The sequence below is a fragment of the Calonectris borealis genome, chromosome 3 (genome assembly GCF_964195595.1).
Source record: "Calonectris borealis chromosome 3, bCalBor7.hap1.2, whole genome shotgun sequence".
NCBI classification, from domain to species: domain Eukaryota; kingdom Metazoa; phylum Chordata; class Aves; order Procellariiformes; family Procellariidae; genus Calonectris; species Calonectris borealis.
In genome coordinates, this window is record NC_134314.1 from 127622411 (window position 1) to 127636813 (window position 14403).

The 14403-nt window shown below is 48.9% G+C and overlaps 2 protein-coding genes across 3 annotated transcripts in view; one reads left to right on the forward strand and one right to left on the reverse strand.

Annotated features, from left to right (window-relative positions):
• Positions 1-728: 728 nt before the first annotated feature.
• MTLN (mitoregulin) lies at positions 729-1411 on the reverse strand. Of its 2 annotated transcripts, none has more exons than XM_075147846.1 (2): positions 1165-1411; positions 729-1067 (listed from the first exon to the last, which is right to left on the reverse strand). In XM_075147846.1, the coding sequence occupies exon 1, from the start codon at positions 1356-1358 to the stop codon at positions 1182-1184; it is 177 nt and encodes a 58-aa protein (XP_075003947.1). In that variant the 5' UTR covers positions 1359-1411; the 3' UTR covers positions 729-1067; positions 1165-1181. The 2 variants fall into 2 exon arrangements, with proteins under 2 accessions (XP_075003947.1, XP_075003946.1); XM_075147845.1 differs by having other exon boundaries at positions 729-1064; positions 1165-1409.
• BUB1 (BUB1 mitotic checkpoint serine/threonine kinase) overlaps positions 1355-14403 on the forward strand; it is a 33390-nt gene continuing 20341 nt past the window's right edge. The window contains exons 1-17 of the mRNA XM_075147847.1: positions 1355-1490; positions 1753-1835; positions 3788-3902; positions 4559-4687; positions 4932-5048; positions 6165-6283; positions 6464-6565; positions 7562-7688; positions 8708-8909; positions 9594-9738; positions 11389-11574; positions 12017-12081; positions 12384-12471; positions 12766-12835; positions 13403-13622; positions 13866-13956; positions 14268-14381. Of these exons, the coding sequence (XP_075003948.1) occupies positions 1470-1490; positions 1753-1835; positions 3788-3902; positions 4559-4687; positions 4932-5048; positions 6165-6283; positions 6464-6565; positions 7562-7688; positions 8708-8909; positions 9594-9738; positions 11389-11574; positions 12017-12081; positions 12384-12471; positions 12766-12835; positions 13403-13622; positions 13866-13956; positions 14268-14381 (1994 nt within the window). The 5' untranslated portion in view covers positions 1355-1469. The remainder of the gene's footprint in view (positions 1491-1752; positions 1836-3787; positions 3903-4558; positions 4688-4931; positions 5049-6164; positions 6284-6463; positions 6566-7561; positions 7689-8707; positions 8910-9593; positions 9739-11388; positions 11575-12016; positions 12082-12383; positions 12472-12765; positions 12836-13402; positions 13623-13865; positions 13957-14267; positions 14382-14403) is intronic.

Here is a 14403-nt window from a genome sequence, read left to right on the forward strand (position 1 = left end):
GGAACCCCCCGTTTCTAACAGTCTGCCAGTCTTGAGGTTAAAAACACCAAAAGGCACACCATGAAAAGGTACAACACATCACTGGTAAAGTAGGTACAACTTGGACTGAGCAGGTGTGGTTTGAACCACGCGCTCCCGTGAACCGCAGCTCTGCTGAACACGGGCGCTCGATCCTGTGCGGAACCACACACCCCGGCGTTTGCATTAAAGGAACTTCCAAAGGTCTGAAACCTTGTTTCTACCAAAAAGCCACAGGACTACTTATCTGGCTACAAATTTTGTGATCTTAAGGGGCGCTGGGCAGGTTTTTTTCCCCAAAAAACTTCTAAAACTTTCACACTTCAGTAATATAATTGAAAAGCAGCAGCCTGCACAGCGTGCAGTAAGTCCTCCGGCACAAAGCAGAAGCACCCCCTTTTCTCAGACTGAAGGAAATACTCTTCTGGAATTCGCTAGCGATGGGAGGGGAAGAAGGAACACGCTACAGCTATCACCACAATTCCTTGTCCAAAGCGCAGGCAGAAATTGAGAGCCCAAAGCACAAATAATCCTTCATTTAATTTGCTCACTCATCCTACCAACGCACGCAGTTATTCCACCACTTAATCGTCCCCACAGGCTTTTTTCACATGCGTACTTTCATAATGAGGTTTGTTGCTCATTACAGGCGCCCGTAAGGTACGTTTTCACTTAACAGAGAAATAAACACATCTAGGAACGTCATGTCGTGATTTTTGCCAGTTTAATGTATCGGCAGCGCTTCCTGGCGAGGGCGGAGCGGCGTACCTCGGTGGCAGAGTTAAAGCAAGACAAATACAGACACCCCTTTGAAACACGGACATGCATTCGGTGTCGTCGTTGCTATACCCTCAGTATTTTGTTAGGTCAGTCGGACGCAGTCCAGGATCTTGTCTTCCGAAGGACAGAGGAGGGGCCCTGTCCCACAGACGTTGTCCTTTTCCAGCAGCGCTTCGACGCGGTCTCCTCCGGCCCTTTTCAAACCGGCTCCGACAGCGGCGCGGGGCGAATCCGGTTCCGCTCGGGCAGCGTCCACCGAGGCGAGGCTGCTGGAGGAGACAAGCCGAGGGTCGCGCTCACCTCCCACGCCCGCTGCCAGGGCAGGGAGGGAGGCCGGCTGCCGGCAGCGCGGCCGCAGGGACGCACCGAGGGCTCTCCTCGGCTCAGGCCGCCTCCAGCTGCTCCTGGGCGGCGGCGAGGCTGCGCTGGAGGCGGCGCTGGCGCCAGCGGAGGAAGCGGCGGCGGACGCGGCCCGCCTGCCAGCCCACCAGCACCCCGGCCGCGAAGGCGGCCAGCAGCGCCCAGCGCACGACCCGCGGCCGCAGCGCCTCCGGACCCATCCCCGCTCCGGCTCCGGCCTCGGGGTCGGCACCGCCTCCCGCTTCCGCCGGGGCGGGGGCGGGCCCCGTTAAAGGCGGCGGGGACAGGGAGCCGCAGCGTCTGCCCGCGCCATGGCGGAGGCGGCCTCGCAGGTAGCGGAGCGGGGCGTCCGCTGCTATCCCCCCAGGGAGGATGAGGGTCCCCCGGCCCGGCCCCGGGGTGGGACGGTGATGGGTCCTCGCTAGCAGAAGAGGGACGTGGGTGTGCGAAGTCTGTGGCATCCCTTGTAACACTTCTTGCCTCTATAGCATGCCCTGGGGTGAAAGGGGGTTCCCCTGAATATGTGCCTTAAATTTTATTTCGAGCTCCAACAACCTACTGACCAGCTGCCTGTGTTTTTTCCCCTTTCCACAGGATCTCCTGCTGGCAGCAGCATTTGTCTCCGATGCGCAGTACAACAGAAATATTCCTTTTAAGACGTCCCCGGAGGCAGTCAGGTAAGGAGGTCTGCATCCCTGCAAACGCCCACGCCATCGCCTTGGAGCAGGGCTCTGCGCTGGTCTCGCAGGCAGCGTGCGGGGCTGTGTGGCACTCAAGCTGCGGTGGGGAGAACCAACCGCAACTGTGTGTGTCCAAAGAACAACAGCCAGCAAAGGCTAGGGACTTCAGGTTCACCAGCTGGGCGCTGAGAAGATTGGTTGGGTGGGATGCAAAGAACTGGATTTAACCTGAAATGCATATGTTGAATGGGACTTAGTGCATCTGGATGTTGAGGACAGGAAGGGAAACAAAAACTTGGGTTTTGCTGGAGCAAAAAAAAAAATTAAAATCTTTCAAGATGGAAGCTGTAGCACACTGCGGGGATGAAGAGTACGGGAAGCTTGGTCAGCCCTCGCCTGCGTGGAAGGGAGTGCTGGAGTGTGGCCGTGCTGGGTGTAAGCGGCAGGGTTTTGGTAGCAGGGGGCTGCACAGTTGGCCTGTGCGGGAGAACAACCCTGTGCCAGGCGGTCACAGCCATCGCTAGCCGGCGTGGCAGCGGGTGACACCAATCTGCTGCACACCAAAGCTAATCAAAGGGGCGCAGGACACCTCTTCTCAGGTGTACTTCAGAAAGGGCGGTAGCTGCTAGGGGCAGGAGTAATTAAAAGCTTATGTTAATTGGCGATAAGTTAGAGTGAAATTCCCCAAGTCAAGACCGTTTTTCCTCCAACGGTGACTCTTCCCTTTTAGCTGCTGGTAAGAGGCTGAGCAGCTTCAGTAGAGAGGTGGCTTTTCCCTCAGACTTGGCCTGCTTTAGGCTACCTATTTCCCTGTGTAAAACTTGAGAGAAGGTGGCTAGTGTAGAAAGGAAAGGTGATACAATAGACTGCCAGCAAAGCAGTGTGTGAGCATTAATGACTCCTGTAGCCCTCCCCACAAAACCCTTCCCTTTTACTTAGTTCCCATGTCTTAGCTAATGAAGTTTCTTGGGCATCTTGGAGACGCAAGCATGGTTAATTGTGTTTGTTACAAAGGCTTTGAGCAGGTGTATGCTGTTGTGTAACCGTAGTGTCTGTCTGCTTTGGAAAAACAGACTGTGTACATATAGTTTTGTCCTGCCCAAGTATGCTTAGTATAAATAGTAGGAATGAGCAGGTTTTATGTGATCGTGTCTTGATGGTGTTACTAAGGGTATAATATCATGTCATCTGTATAATCACCTGCCCTGTAGTCTTTATGCAGGTGGTTATTGGGCAAATGAGATGACTGTTTGGCAACGTTGGCAGCTTTTTTATTGGCAGAGAAACTATATGCTCTGCAGATCTGCTCTGCAAAGATCCTCCTCCGTCTCCCCGAAGGAGCTGCTGTTGCATGCCATTGTGTGAAGCCTCCTGTGGGAGGCTTAGAGCTGGATGTGTTCATGGTTATTGCTAGCATTCACCAGAGGTTTTGCTGCCGTAGGGGATAGAATACCTCTTAAGCTCTGTATAAAAAGTAGTTTACTGTGCAACTCCATACTTCTCTCTGGTGGCTTTTCTTATCTCTTTGCTTTTTAACCTGCAAAGAAAGGGTGTTAGATAACTAATCAGACTTACTTTGTGTGTCATGTGGGTACCTGAGCTTAGCAGAAGTTTGCGCTCAAATTAAGGAACGAGGTAATTATAAAAAGGTAACAGCTTTACCAAATCCATACATTGCAGTCTTAAACTGAACTGAAGAACACCTGTGTTCCACCTTCCTGGGTTTTTTGCTACCTGAAAGGGAGTATAGTGTCCATCAGCTATGAGACTATAGGGAAGGGCCGGGAAACAAATTGCCAAATCCCTGGCTGCCAAAAACTGTGCTACTGTTACCCTTCTTCCATGACTGTTTGGGACAGCGTGTGCTGTTCTTCCCAGGTGAATTTGGTGAGCCCATGGGCACGTGCACTGAAGCCTCTATTTATGGTGCCATTGCCTTTTTTCTGCAGGCTTTATTATCTCTATAACCACTGGATTATGCGAACAGCCACCTACTTCTTCATCTTTCTCAACCTGTCCCTTGCAGTGTTTGAAGAACCTGCTGTGTATCCGCTCCCCTTCCTGGTAAGTTTTCAGTGTACAAGCAGCAATTCAACTAATATTGCATTACTTGGTAGAGCATGCAAGGGTTTCTTGCTTGAAACTAGTTGTCAAAGGTGTCAAGAGATAATTGATGCTGATATTTCTGTTGATATCTTTGATCTACTGAAATGGGGACAAAAAAAGGGGCATAGGAGCTAGACAGGGCCTATGGGAGCCATCGTGGCCATCAGCAATGGCTGATGTGACCATGAACAAAGTCATGTTGCTTTTCTGCATCGCAGAGAACAATTCCAACCCTCTATGTGATCCAAGTCCAGTCCTCATGTCTGAAAGCGGAAGTGGAGTGTTGTCCTTAGGACTGACTTTTCTGTAGCCTTTATTTGTTCTGCACTAGTGTGTTTGTGAGAGATGTGCTCCTTGAATCCTAAGTAAATACAAATTTACTGGCTTTAACCTGCCTGTGGCAGGGAGTTTTGCAAAAGAAAGCCTGAAACTATTGCTCAGTGCCAGATACGTGAACCTGCAAAACAGCCGACGGCAAAACCTGCTGGAAAAACTTTTATACTGACTCTGCCTGTTTTTTCTTTGCTGTACCCCAGCCTGAACATCCTCATCTGTGTGAAGGGGGCTAGCGCTGCTCTTGGTTGTCCTGACTTGCGCCCCTTCTCTCTCTGCAGGTCACTTCTCTGGTCGAGGTGTTGTGCCTTCTGGTGTTCTTTGGCCGACTGACACATTTTGCAAAAGTCACCCTTCGCAACGTGTTTTGGAAGGATACCAAGAACATCTGCATCATGGTTGCAATCCTGGTCAGTTAGGCCTAGGGGAGCCTCCAAGGTTGAGGTGGCTTTTTTCCTCCTGTTGCTTTCCTGGTAACACAGGCCTGATGCACAAGGGCTCTACCAGAGCCATAGCGAAATCAAGCAACAGCTCGGCCTGTTCTCACAAACCTGTCGGGTGTGCATCTGTCTTGTATCAGCTAACCCTATTGTCTTCACCATCTAGACACACTTCCAACATTGCTTCTGGGAATTTTCCTTCTTTCTTCTACAGTTATCACTAATAGACTTGGCCATATATGGGGTCCTCAGGATATACAATGTGAGGAGCATTCGATGGTCAAGAATTGTGAGGCCCATCTTCCTGATCAACTTTGCAGAGAGTCGACAGGTGAGGAAGAGGTCTGGTGGGATGTACCCCTGGTGCAGGGTCCTATTTTTGGACAGGCTGTTGCTTTCTGAGATCCAGGGGATTTAGTAGAAAGGTTTTTGGGCAGAAATGGCAGAATTTAGGTTCCTGTAAATGAAGGTTTCTCTCAGCCTGAAGCAAGAATTTGAGATGGAGAAAAGGGTGCATTGGCACTGGTGCTGCCTGGGCTCTGTGCAAAGTACCAAAAGGCTTCGCCCTGTACCTGTGGGCTGGGTTACTGGTGCTCAGAGCCCCGAGTGTGCTTGAGGCTGGAACTAGAGCTTCTCACCAAACATGGTGCTATGATGATTTAGGGAAGATCTCGCTTCAAAGTGTAAGACTGCATGGAGAAGGAAAAATGATTCTTGTAAGGTCAGCCCATGGGCTGGGCTTAGTCCAGCCCGTGTGGAGGAGCAGCCTCTGTTTGCAAGCAGACTTAGATGCTGTCCTCAGGAGGAGTGAACATGAGCAGCACTGCAGATGAGAAGACTGTTTCTCCCTGGGTCAGGGGCCAGGTTATTTATTTCTGGAAGTCTCCTAGGCAAACAAGCACAAGTGTCACACTGTTCTCAGAAACTTAACCTGTAGTCCAGGTGGGTGATTTGGACTCTGATTCCTCTTGTCACGGGGAGATCTTTGCCCTGCTGCCCAAGACCGTTCTGGTCCTGACTTACAAATTAATAAACTACTGTGGTGTGGGGGCCTGGAGGAGGCAGCAGTTGAACTTGCAGGCTCAGAGCATGTGTTTTGTAGCCTGGAGTGATGAGCTTCTGTCCCTGACCAGTCCCCTGCAGCAAGAGCATCTCAGCAGTGCCACAGGGCCCTCTGTCCGTTGGCCAGCTGAGTTCATGATGGTATGTAGATAGGGTCTCTCCTAGCATCTGCTCTGGGGAATGAGGCGGAAAGGCCTGGTACTCTTGCGGGTTTTAGCAGAACAGAGCTGGCACATCTGGGTCAGAATGTCTCCTGCCAGGCGACAGAAGAGTACCTGTGTCCCAATTTGCTTGCCTGTCCCTGTGTAGGTGTTTGATCCGGATGGGATGGTGAGGGGAAAACGGGTACCACCTTGCCTCTAAACGCTTCCCTTCTCCCTGGCAGATTCGGAGAGCCTTCCGCAGTATCCGCAACACGTTGCCAGAAATCACCTATGTCTTCTTGCTCTTCATGTTTAGCCTTCTCATGTTCTCCCTCATGGCCTTGAAGCTGTTTGGTGAGAGGTGTGAATACTTCCTTTGCTCAGAGCTGGGTGGGAAGAACGGGTGTGATACTTTCGGGCAGGAGGGAATCTGGCAACTCCAAACGATTACTAGTGGATACAAGCACTGCTGATATGTGCAGTTCCTGTGGTGGGACATGTGATCTCTCTGCTTAACTTCAGATTGTCTCTTTCCTCATAGGAATCTCCAGACAGCAGAAGGCTTACCATATTTCAAAAACTACCTAGAAATTGTGTTTGACCTCTATGTGCTGGTGACGACAGCAAACAGCCCGGATGTCATGTATGTATGCTGAGCTTGCAGTCTTCTGTTGTGAATGCTGGTGTCCTGCTCCTAGTGGCAGGATCTCTAGTTAGAACAGTACTGTGTTTTGCACGACAAGGTATTTCAGAGCAGCAACAGGGCTTTTACTTTTCCAGCCTGCAGGGGCTTCATGAATTGTCAGCCATCTGTTTTTTAAATGGCTCTGAAGCAGAATCTGAGGTTAGGAAGACTTTTAGAAAAGTTGCTTTAAAAATACTGCTTTCCAAATGACCCAGTAGCTGACGAAGGCTTAAACCTGAGGGACAAACACACACACTCTTTGATTAAAACCCTTTCCTAAAAAGGAAGGGTGTGCTCTAGTGATCAGATGACTTTTTCTCTGGTAATATTTTCAGGGCTTTCTATGCAGACTTTAATTTGCACAGCTGTGTTAAATTTATGTGAGGATTGAGCTTTCCATCCTCATTTGTTCTAACTGCGTTCCCATTTCCGTTTGTACTGTGAAGGTGCCATCCGAGAGGGGGGCAGGGAGGAATGGCACTCTCATCTGTGTGCTGGAGGTGTACTGAGCAGAACTGGGATGTTACAGGGACCCTGGGCATTTAGACTGAGAAATGCAGCTAGTCCTCCTAGAGTAAGTGGAAGGGGAGGTCTGAGTGCCGTGAGGGTCTACGAAGCCAATAAATCACCAGCTTATGACTGAGACATCACTTCAAGGCTGCACTTAAACTAAGCCACACTGACACAAGCTTAATCTCTGTGCTTTCTCTCCTGCATCCCTTCAATCAGGGACTGATAAACTAGGAGGAAAACCTAGTGGAAGAAAACTGTTCTGTAACTGAACTAATGCACAGTTTTGGCTCTTCTGCCTAGCGTGGGTATTATCTGGGAAGTTTGATCTGGCTAGCGAAAGCCGTACTTTGAAATCCATCTGGTAGACTGTTTTCTTGTGGTTTCTCTTATTTTTCTCTATCTGTCTGCTCAGCAAGTAGCAATCTCTCTCCCTTTCTCTAGGATGCCAGCGTTTGACTTCAGCTCATGGTATGCCCTGTTCTTTATTGCCTTTGTCATCGTCAACACTTACATCTTCATGTCGCTCTTCCTGGCTGTGGTGTACAACAACTACAAAAAACACCTGAAGGTAATGTTTGGAGGGTTGAATTGTGATCAGTGACTGCCTGCTGTTCTGTATAACCTTGTGAGGAAATATCTGGCCTTCCCTTGGAAAGCTTCTGCTTCTGGAAATTGTGGAGAAGCTTCTGGCCTTTGCTGATGCTCTGCAAGTAACAAGCACAGGTCCACCTTTCATATCATGGGGATTGTTGTGAGTTCTGCTTTTAGCATTTAACGATGAAATATTCTATGCTGTTGTGGACCCAAGAAGTTGCAACAGATAGGAGGCACATGACTCTGCATTATTCCTGTTAGTCTTAGTCCTAGCTCAAAAACACTGTCTTTATGCAGGGGACTGTTTTTACTTGGCTATAAATACACAGCACTTTTGCTGCCACTGCATGTGCTCTTAAAGCAAAGGAAATGTCAAGGCAGGTCTAAGTAAATTGGAACTCTTACTTCTTCCCAAACTGAGTAGGTGCAGTTCGGTACTTGTGATCAAAGGGTGAGAGCTGGAAATTGCTGCGTGCTCCCATGAGGGGATTGGCTCTTTCTCAATAAGCAGTCTGCTAGGTCTTCCCAGAGGCTGGTCTCCCAAGCGTATAAGGTTCTTCAGCCTGCTTGTAATCATGTGCAGAAGAGGATCTCCACCCCTGATCTCAGCAGTATTCGCTTACGGATGGGAAGCAAACAGGACACATCCTCTTTGCTTTTGTGACCTGTGGGCATGCAGATCCTGTGATCTTTGAAAGATATCCCCCCATCTCCTTCCTGTAGGATACTATCCTTTGTCTCTTGTTCTGTTTTTTTCAATGCATCTCCCAGCAGCAAGCAATCTAGTGATCTTTCCAGAGTGCTGTGCAGAGGGCACATGGTTGTCTGTTAAATAGCATCTCATCACCCCATTGATTGTACTTTGTGTCTAATATCACTCCAAATGTGTTCCTCTGAGTCTTCTTGCATCTCTGTGCCATGAAAATAAGATTAAAAAAAACAAAGGAGGGGGAAGGGTAACTGAAGCTGCCTGAATCCTGATACTCTCTCTAGAATGAGATCCGCAAGCTTGCTTACATGAAGCGCCGCAAGATGATAGAGGCCTTCAACCTCCTGAAGGAAGAGGAGGGAGCACAGGTTGTGGTTAGAGAAGCCCGATGGAAGCAGCTTGTCAAGCTGGTGGCTCCTGATATCAGCAACTCCCACCGAGAGCTGCTGCTACGCATCTCGGATGATGAGCAGAAGGGTTTCATAGGTGAGCAGTGGGGCACTGCTATGCTCAAGGGATTGGGGAGGAGCCTGGGGTCAGGAGCCTGACACTTCAAGGGTTTTGGCATTGGGACTTGTGGTCTGTAATGGACCCAGAGGGACTCCAGGCCCCTCTTCCTGCTTCTCTCCAGATTGCTTAAGTCCTGAAAGGTTGTTCTTTCTGCATGTGCTGTAGCCCGTGTCATGTATGCTGTTGGTGGCTCTTCGTGGCCATTTGACATCAGGCCAAGCTCGCCATGGAGAATGGGACCTCCTGTTCTCAGCACAGGACAAGGAAAGCCTCCCTTGTTATCAGATTCCACCAAGCAATGTGGCTTCCCACACAGTCCTCTGAAGCCTCTCGCTCTGCTCCTGCTGGAGACAGGATATCAGGAGAGATGGGTCAGTCTCCTCGTGCTAGATCGTGCCCATCCTGATCAATAAAGGTTTGTGTTGGTTGTTGGCCTGTGGCTTGAGCCAGTCCCCCAGGAATGGGGCAGAGGAGCCGCTTGAGTACGGAGTTCAGCCTGTTTTGTGGTGGATACCACTTTGGGCATGTGCGTTGCCTGCTGCCGTGAACAGATACTGAGTCCAGATTGCTGCAACTCATGTGCATATAGGTTTGCATTTGCCAGACACTGTCTTTTTTTAATGACAGCAGACTAATGTGTAGTGCTTTCCCCTCCTGCAGACAAGAAGTCCTTTGTACAACTGGCAGATCTCCTCAACATCCAGGTGATTACCCTGAAAATACGCAGCCATCCGCTGGGGCAATGGATGCCTCGTGTGTACAATTCAGCGGTGAGTCGGTTCCTGCGCAGCATGGTTAGGCACAGGTAAGCCTCTACTGGTGGAGCAAGCAGCTCTTCACATTCAAAGGGCTGCAGAGCAGTGGTGTTGCAAGCCAATGCTCATCTGGGTGTTGTGCTGGAAAGTGCAAACTGCATTTAGGCAAACATTGGGGGTTCTGTTTTTAAAAGTCTTTTGTGGACCAGCTCTGCTCTTAGCCTACCTTCAATGGTGCGGAGAAACAAGACTTGGCTATTGGTGAGTCCATATCTCTTCCAGTCCCACTTGTTCAGACCTTTTATAGGTGCTGAGTGTAAATAGTTCTTACTGAAAGCAAGAAGTGCTCTATGGCCTGCCTTGAAGGACCAGACTAAATGCTTCTCTTAAAGGTGATTTTATGTCAGCAGTCGCTGCTGCATAGCTGCATTGTGCTGCTTCGTCAGCTCTTACCAAGTTGGTACTATGAGCTACTCGTGCTCTGTTTCACATCTGAGTCTTCCCAGAATTGCAAAATCGCTGAGGTTGGAAGGAACATCTAGAGATGGTCCAGTGTAATCCCCCTGCTCAAAGCAAGGTCAGCTAGAGGAGGGTACTCAGGGCTATGTCTAGTTGGGTTTTGAGTGTCTCCAAGGATGGAGACTCCATAACCTCTCTGCAACCTGTTCCAGTGTTTGACCACCCTTGGTTTAAAAAAAAAAAAAAGCTTTTTTGTTTAAATGGAAAATCTAGTATTTCAACTTGTGCCCCTTGCCTCTTGTGCTTTCACTGGATACCACTGAGGAGAGTCTGGCTCCACCTTCTCTACACCTTCCCATCAGGTATTTGTACATACTGAGATTCCCCTGGCCCTTCTCCCCTCCAGGCTGAACAATCCCAGCAATCTCAACGTGTAATGTGTCAGACTATCCCATCCTTTAATCATTTTTGTGACACTTTGCTGCACTCACCCTAGTATGTTCATGTCTCTTTTGTACTGGGGAGCCCAGCTGTGGACACAGCACTCCAAATGCAGCCTCACCAGTACGGAGTAGATGGGGGGAAAAATCACTTCCCTTGACCTGTTCACAACCCTCTTCCTAATGCAGCCCAGGATGCTGTTGGCCGCCTTTGCCACCAGGGTGCATTGCTCGCTCAAGTTCAACTTGACAACCAAGACCCCACCACCACCCTTCTCAGATCCTCTGCAGAGCTGCTTTTCAGGTGGTTGAGCCTGCACTGGTGCCTGAGGTTCTTCCTCCCTGGGAGCAGGACTTTGCATTTCCCTTTGAACATGGTGGGATTCCTTGCTGCCCTCTTTCCCAGCCTGTCCAGGTCCCTCTGACTGCAGCACGCCCAGCTGTGTACCAGCCACCCCTCCCAATTTTGTAGTGTCTTCTGTTTTACTCATCCAGCCTTTCTGCTTGAGAAATGCTGCCTGGCTTGTTAGAAACACAGTTGCAGTCAGTCTCTACGAGTTTGTTTAACACTGAGAACATTAGCAGTGGTGTACCTTGAAGGCTTGTGCCCTGCTTTGTTTTGGACTTCAAGGACAAAGCTAAACTCTGTAGTAACTTTCCTAAACTCTCGGGTTTGGGGAGAACTGATGGGTAAAGGTAGTTTACCTAAATTTGGGGAGAGGAGACAAAGAACTTCTGAAATAACTGTGTAACTTCTACCTTCTTGGGAGTGGCAAACTGATTTCTCTTTCTTTTTTCCAGGGGATTTGTTTGGACTTACGATGTGATCATTCTAACAAATGCTATCTTCATTGCTCTGGATGAGGAAACCCCCTATATTTCTTACGCAGAGTGGGTCTTCCTTGCTTTGTATATAATCGAGATACTCCTGAAAGTGTACACTTACGAACCGAGGGCGTTCTTTGGCAAAAATCAGTTCTGGAACTGGTGAGTGGGATGAATGTGTTAAAGGTGGTGTGAAGTGTGGTGAGATCTTTGTGCAGCCCCTCAAGAACTGAAAGTCTCTTGGAGAGATGGGCTGTCTAACTCATGTGCCAGGGTGTAATTAAAATGATTGTATGTATCAGAGGATGTTGTGCTCTTTCCTGGCTATAACCTGGCTCTGACAGAGACTACCGTTCTCTACCCTGCTCTGCTAGCTCAGTCAAAAGTAACTCTGCAGTGTGTGAAGATGGTGGCTGGGCAGGGGAAAGCGTTTTGCTAAACAAAGCTTTCCCATCTTCCCACCCTGCAAATAGTTTGAGATGATGCAGGGCTGCCTGGCACAGATGTGAGGAAGAGGGCTTACTACTTTCATGTGTCGTGTGGCAGCTTAAGCGCCCATTCTCTCTTGCCACAAATCTAACAGCACTGCCTTCCCTCATGCTAGGTTTGATACCCTCATCATCTTTGCTGCCTTGACTGCAACGATACTCAATACCACCCTGAAATCGAGTAAGTGCAGCTTAAGCAGTCTGCATGCATCTGGGAAACTCGGTGGTCTTGAGTCGCCTTTTGCCATCACCTTGGGATGCCATCACCTTTGGGCTTGGGAGGCTTTTTGACAGGACAATGAATTTCCTATAGGGTTTCTAAGAACTAACCCAGTCTTTTTTCTTTTCTTTTTTTTTTTAAATAAATACCTGTTATAAACAGTGTTTAATAAGAACATAATCATAACAAATGTAAGAACATGCTTTATCTCTACACTTCCCTGCTTATTTTTCATAACAGAAAAACCTTTTTTGCTTTCTCAGCCACGAAGTACAACAGCCAACAGATCCTGGACATTGTCTTCATCTTAAGGGTCCTCAGGCTAATAAGGATTGTTGACAGCATTCAAAGGTAATGAAGAGAACGGGATAGGAGTATGGGTTTTGTGTGTCAGAGGCTGGCTGCGACAGTGCCTTGAGTTGCTCTGCATGGCTGCTTTGGACTGACGGTGGCTGCTCAACAAAGCATCCCAAGGCTTTGTCCCAGCATGCCTGGGATGAGCCCAGTTGCTGCAGCCTCTCTGGAGACTTACTTAGAAATAAGGGCATGTGGGGAGCACGTGCTGGATGGGATGTGACAATAAGCAAGCATGGGCTTTAAAAGAGCCTCCCCACAGCAGGTGTTGTCATGAATCATTTGCTGTAGGTTCCGGGTCATCATGAACACACTGATAAACATCGTACCGACAATGTTGACATTTGGTGGGCTGACTCTGGTAAGAAATCCTGGTATCTTAGCTCAAAGCACTCCAGTTTTACAGGAATGTGTCTTAAGTCTCACGCTTGTGGTGTTTTCAAGAGGATAAATGCAAATCTCTGGATGGCTGGCCTTTGAAACTGTAAGTGTCCGTTTGATTCTTGGTCATTGCACATGTAAGTGTGTGCAGAGGGGTTGGGTTCCTGCTAGTTGCCAGGTCAGGACATTCTTCTTTGCTCCACGGGGCGTGAGGATGTTCCGTGCAGTCTGGGCTTCACACTGTAACGAATCAAACTGTGATTTGGGCAAGAAGCTGAATGAGAAAACTGTTTCTCAAATAACTTCCTAAAAACAAGTTCTCCTGTTGTGATTTGAGAATACTTCATTTCCATGTATTTAAGCTGTAGTTCTTGGTTTATTATTCCTGCCTGGTAATTGCCCTTGAGTGGGCTGGGTCTCTTGGACTCTACGCTGCTCCTCAGCAGCTTGCCATGTCTGTAAAAACTGGAAAACCTGCTGGAACTCTAAACTTGCCATGGAGCTTGCTGCTCACTGGAGAAGCAGGCGATGGGGTTTCTCTTCCCAGGTTGTGTACTGTGTATTTGCTATCATTGGCATGGAGTTATTCCATGGGAAAATCCAGTTCTTCCCTGCAAACTCAAATGCTCCTTATGCCCTGGAATGTGGAAACCCAGCTCTCAAGGATTCTCTGTTTGCCCGTGGGAAGTACTGCAAGAACAACTTCAACAACTTTGCATCGTCCTTCATCGTCCTGATGGAGCTCACTGTAGTCAATCAGTGGCATGATATCCTTTGCGGTGGAAGGTCCAAACTAGAGCTTGGTGATCCATGCTCTTCCCCGACTCTGCTCTTCCCCCTGTCTTGCACGCACCCGTGCACGTAGTGCCAGACAACGGAGAAATGGTCCCTGCAGAGGGCTTTGTTCAGAAGGTCATTGCTGGGCAGTATTATCTGATTCCTCCCTTGGCACTACTCTACAGCAAGACGTTCTCCTCCTCTAGCACTCTTGCCCTTAACTCCCATTATACTCTTTGCCAATGGATTTGCCAACGTGACGGTTCAGCCTGCGAAGCTGTATTTCATTGCCTTCCACATTGTGATGGTGATAATTATTGTCAAGTAAGTTTTGGGTTGCTCTTCTCCATTTTGGAGGGAAGAGGGGCTCTGCCCCCTGCCAGGGTGGTACTGATGGTCACACACGGTGTGACTCTTAGAGACAGGCAGGACATGTGGCACAGAGGAATCTGCTGCATCTGTTCTTACCTCCACTGAGTGCTGCTCTGACTTGGAGCTCCCCATCTCCAGCAGAGGAGGGGATGGTGTGCTGGGGAATGAGCCTGGGAATACTGAGACGGCAGTTGATGCCCAAAAGCAGGGGGGATGCCAGTAAGGAAATGCTGCTCCGTAATTCTGCTTATCATTTCTTTCAGTATCTTTGTGTCGTTCATTTTGGAAGCTTTCTTTGTGGAGTACTCCCTAGAGAAGAGTGAAGTAGAAACAGCCATTGAACAGAAAATCCAGGAGCTGGGAATGGGAGTTCAAGAGTAAGCCCCCCACAAGGGTTGT

Coding starts and splice junctions, on each gene's coding strand:
- MTLN (XM_075147846.1), bottom strand. CDS start 1,358: ATGGGTCCGGAGGCGCTGCGGCCGCGGGTCGTGCGCTGGGCGCTGCTG.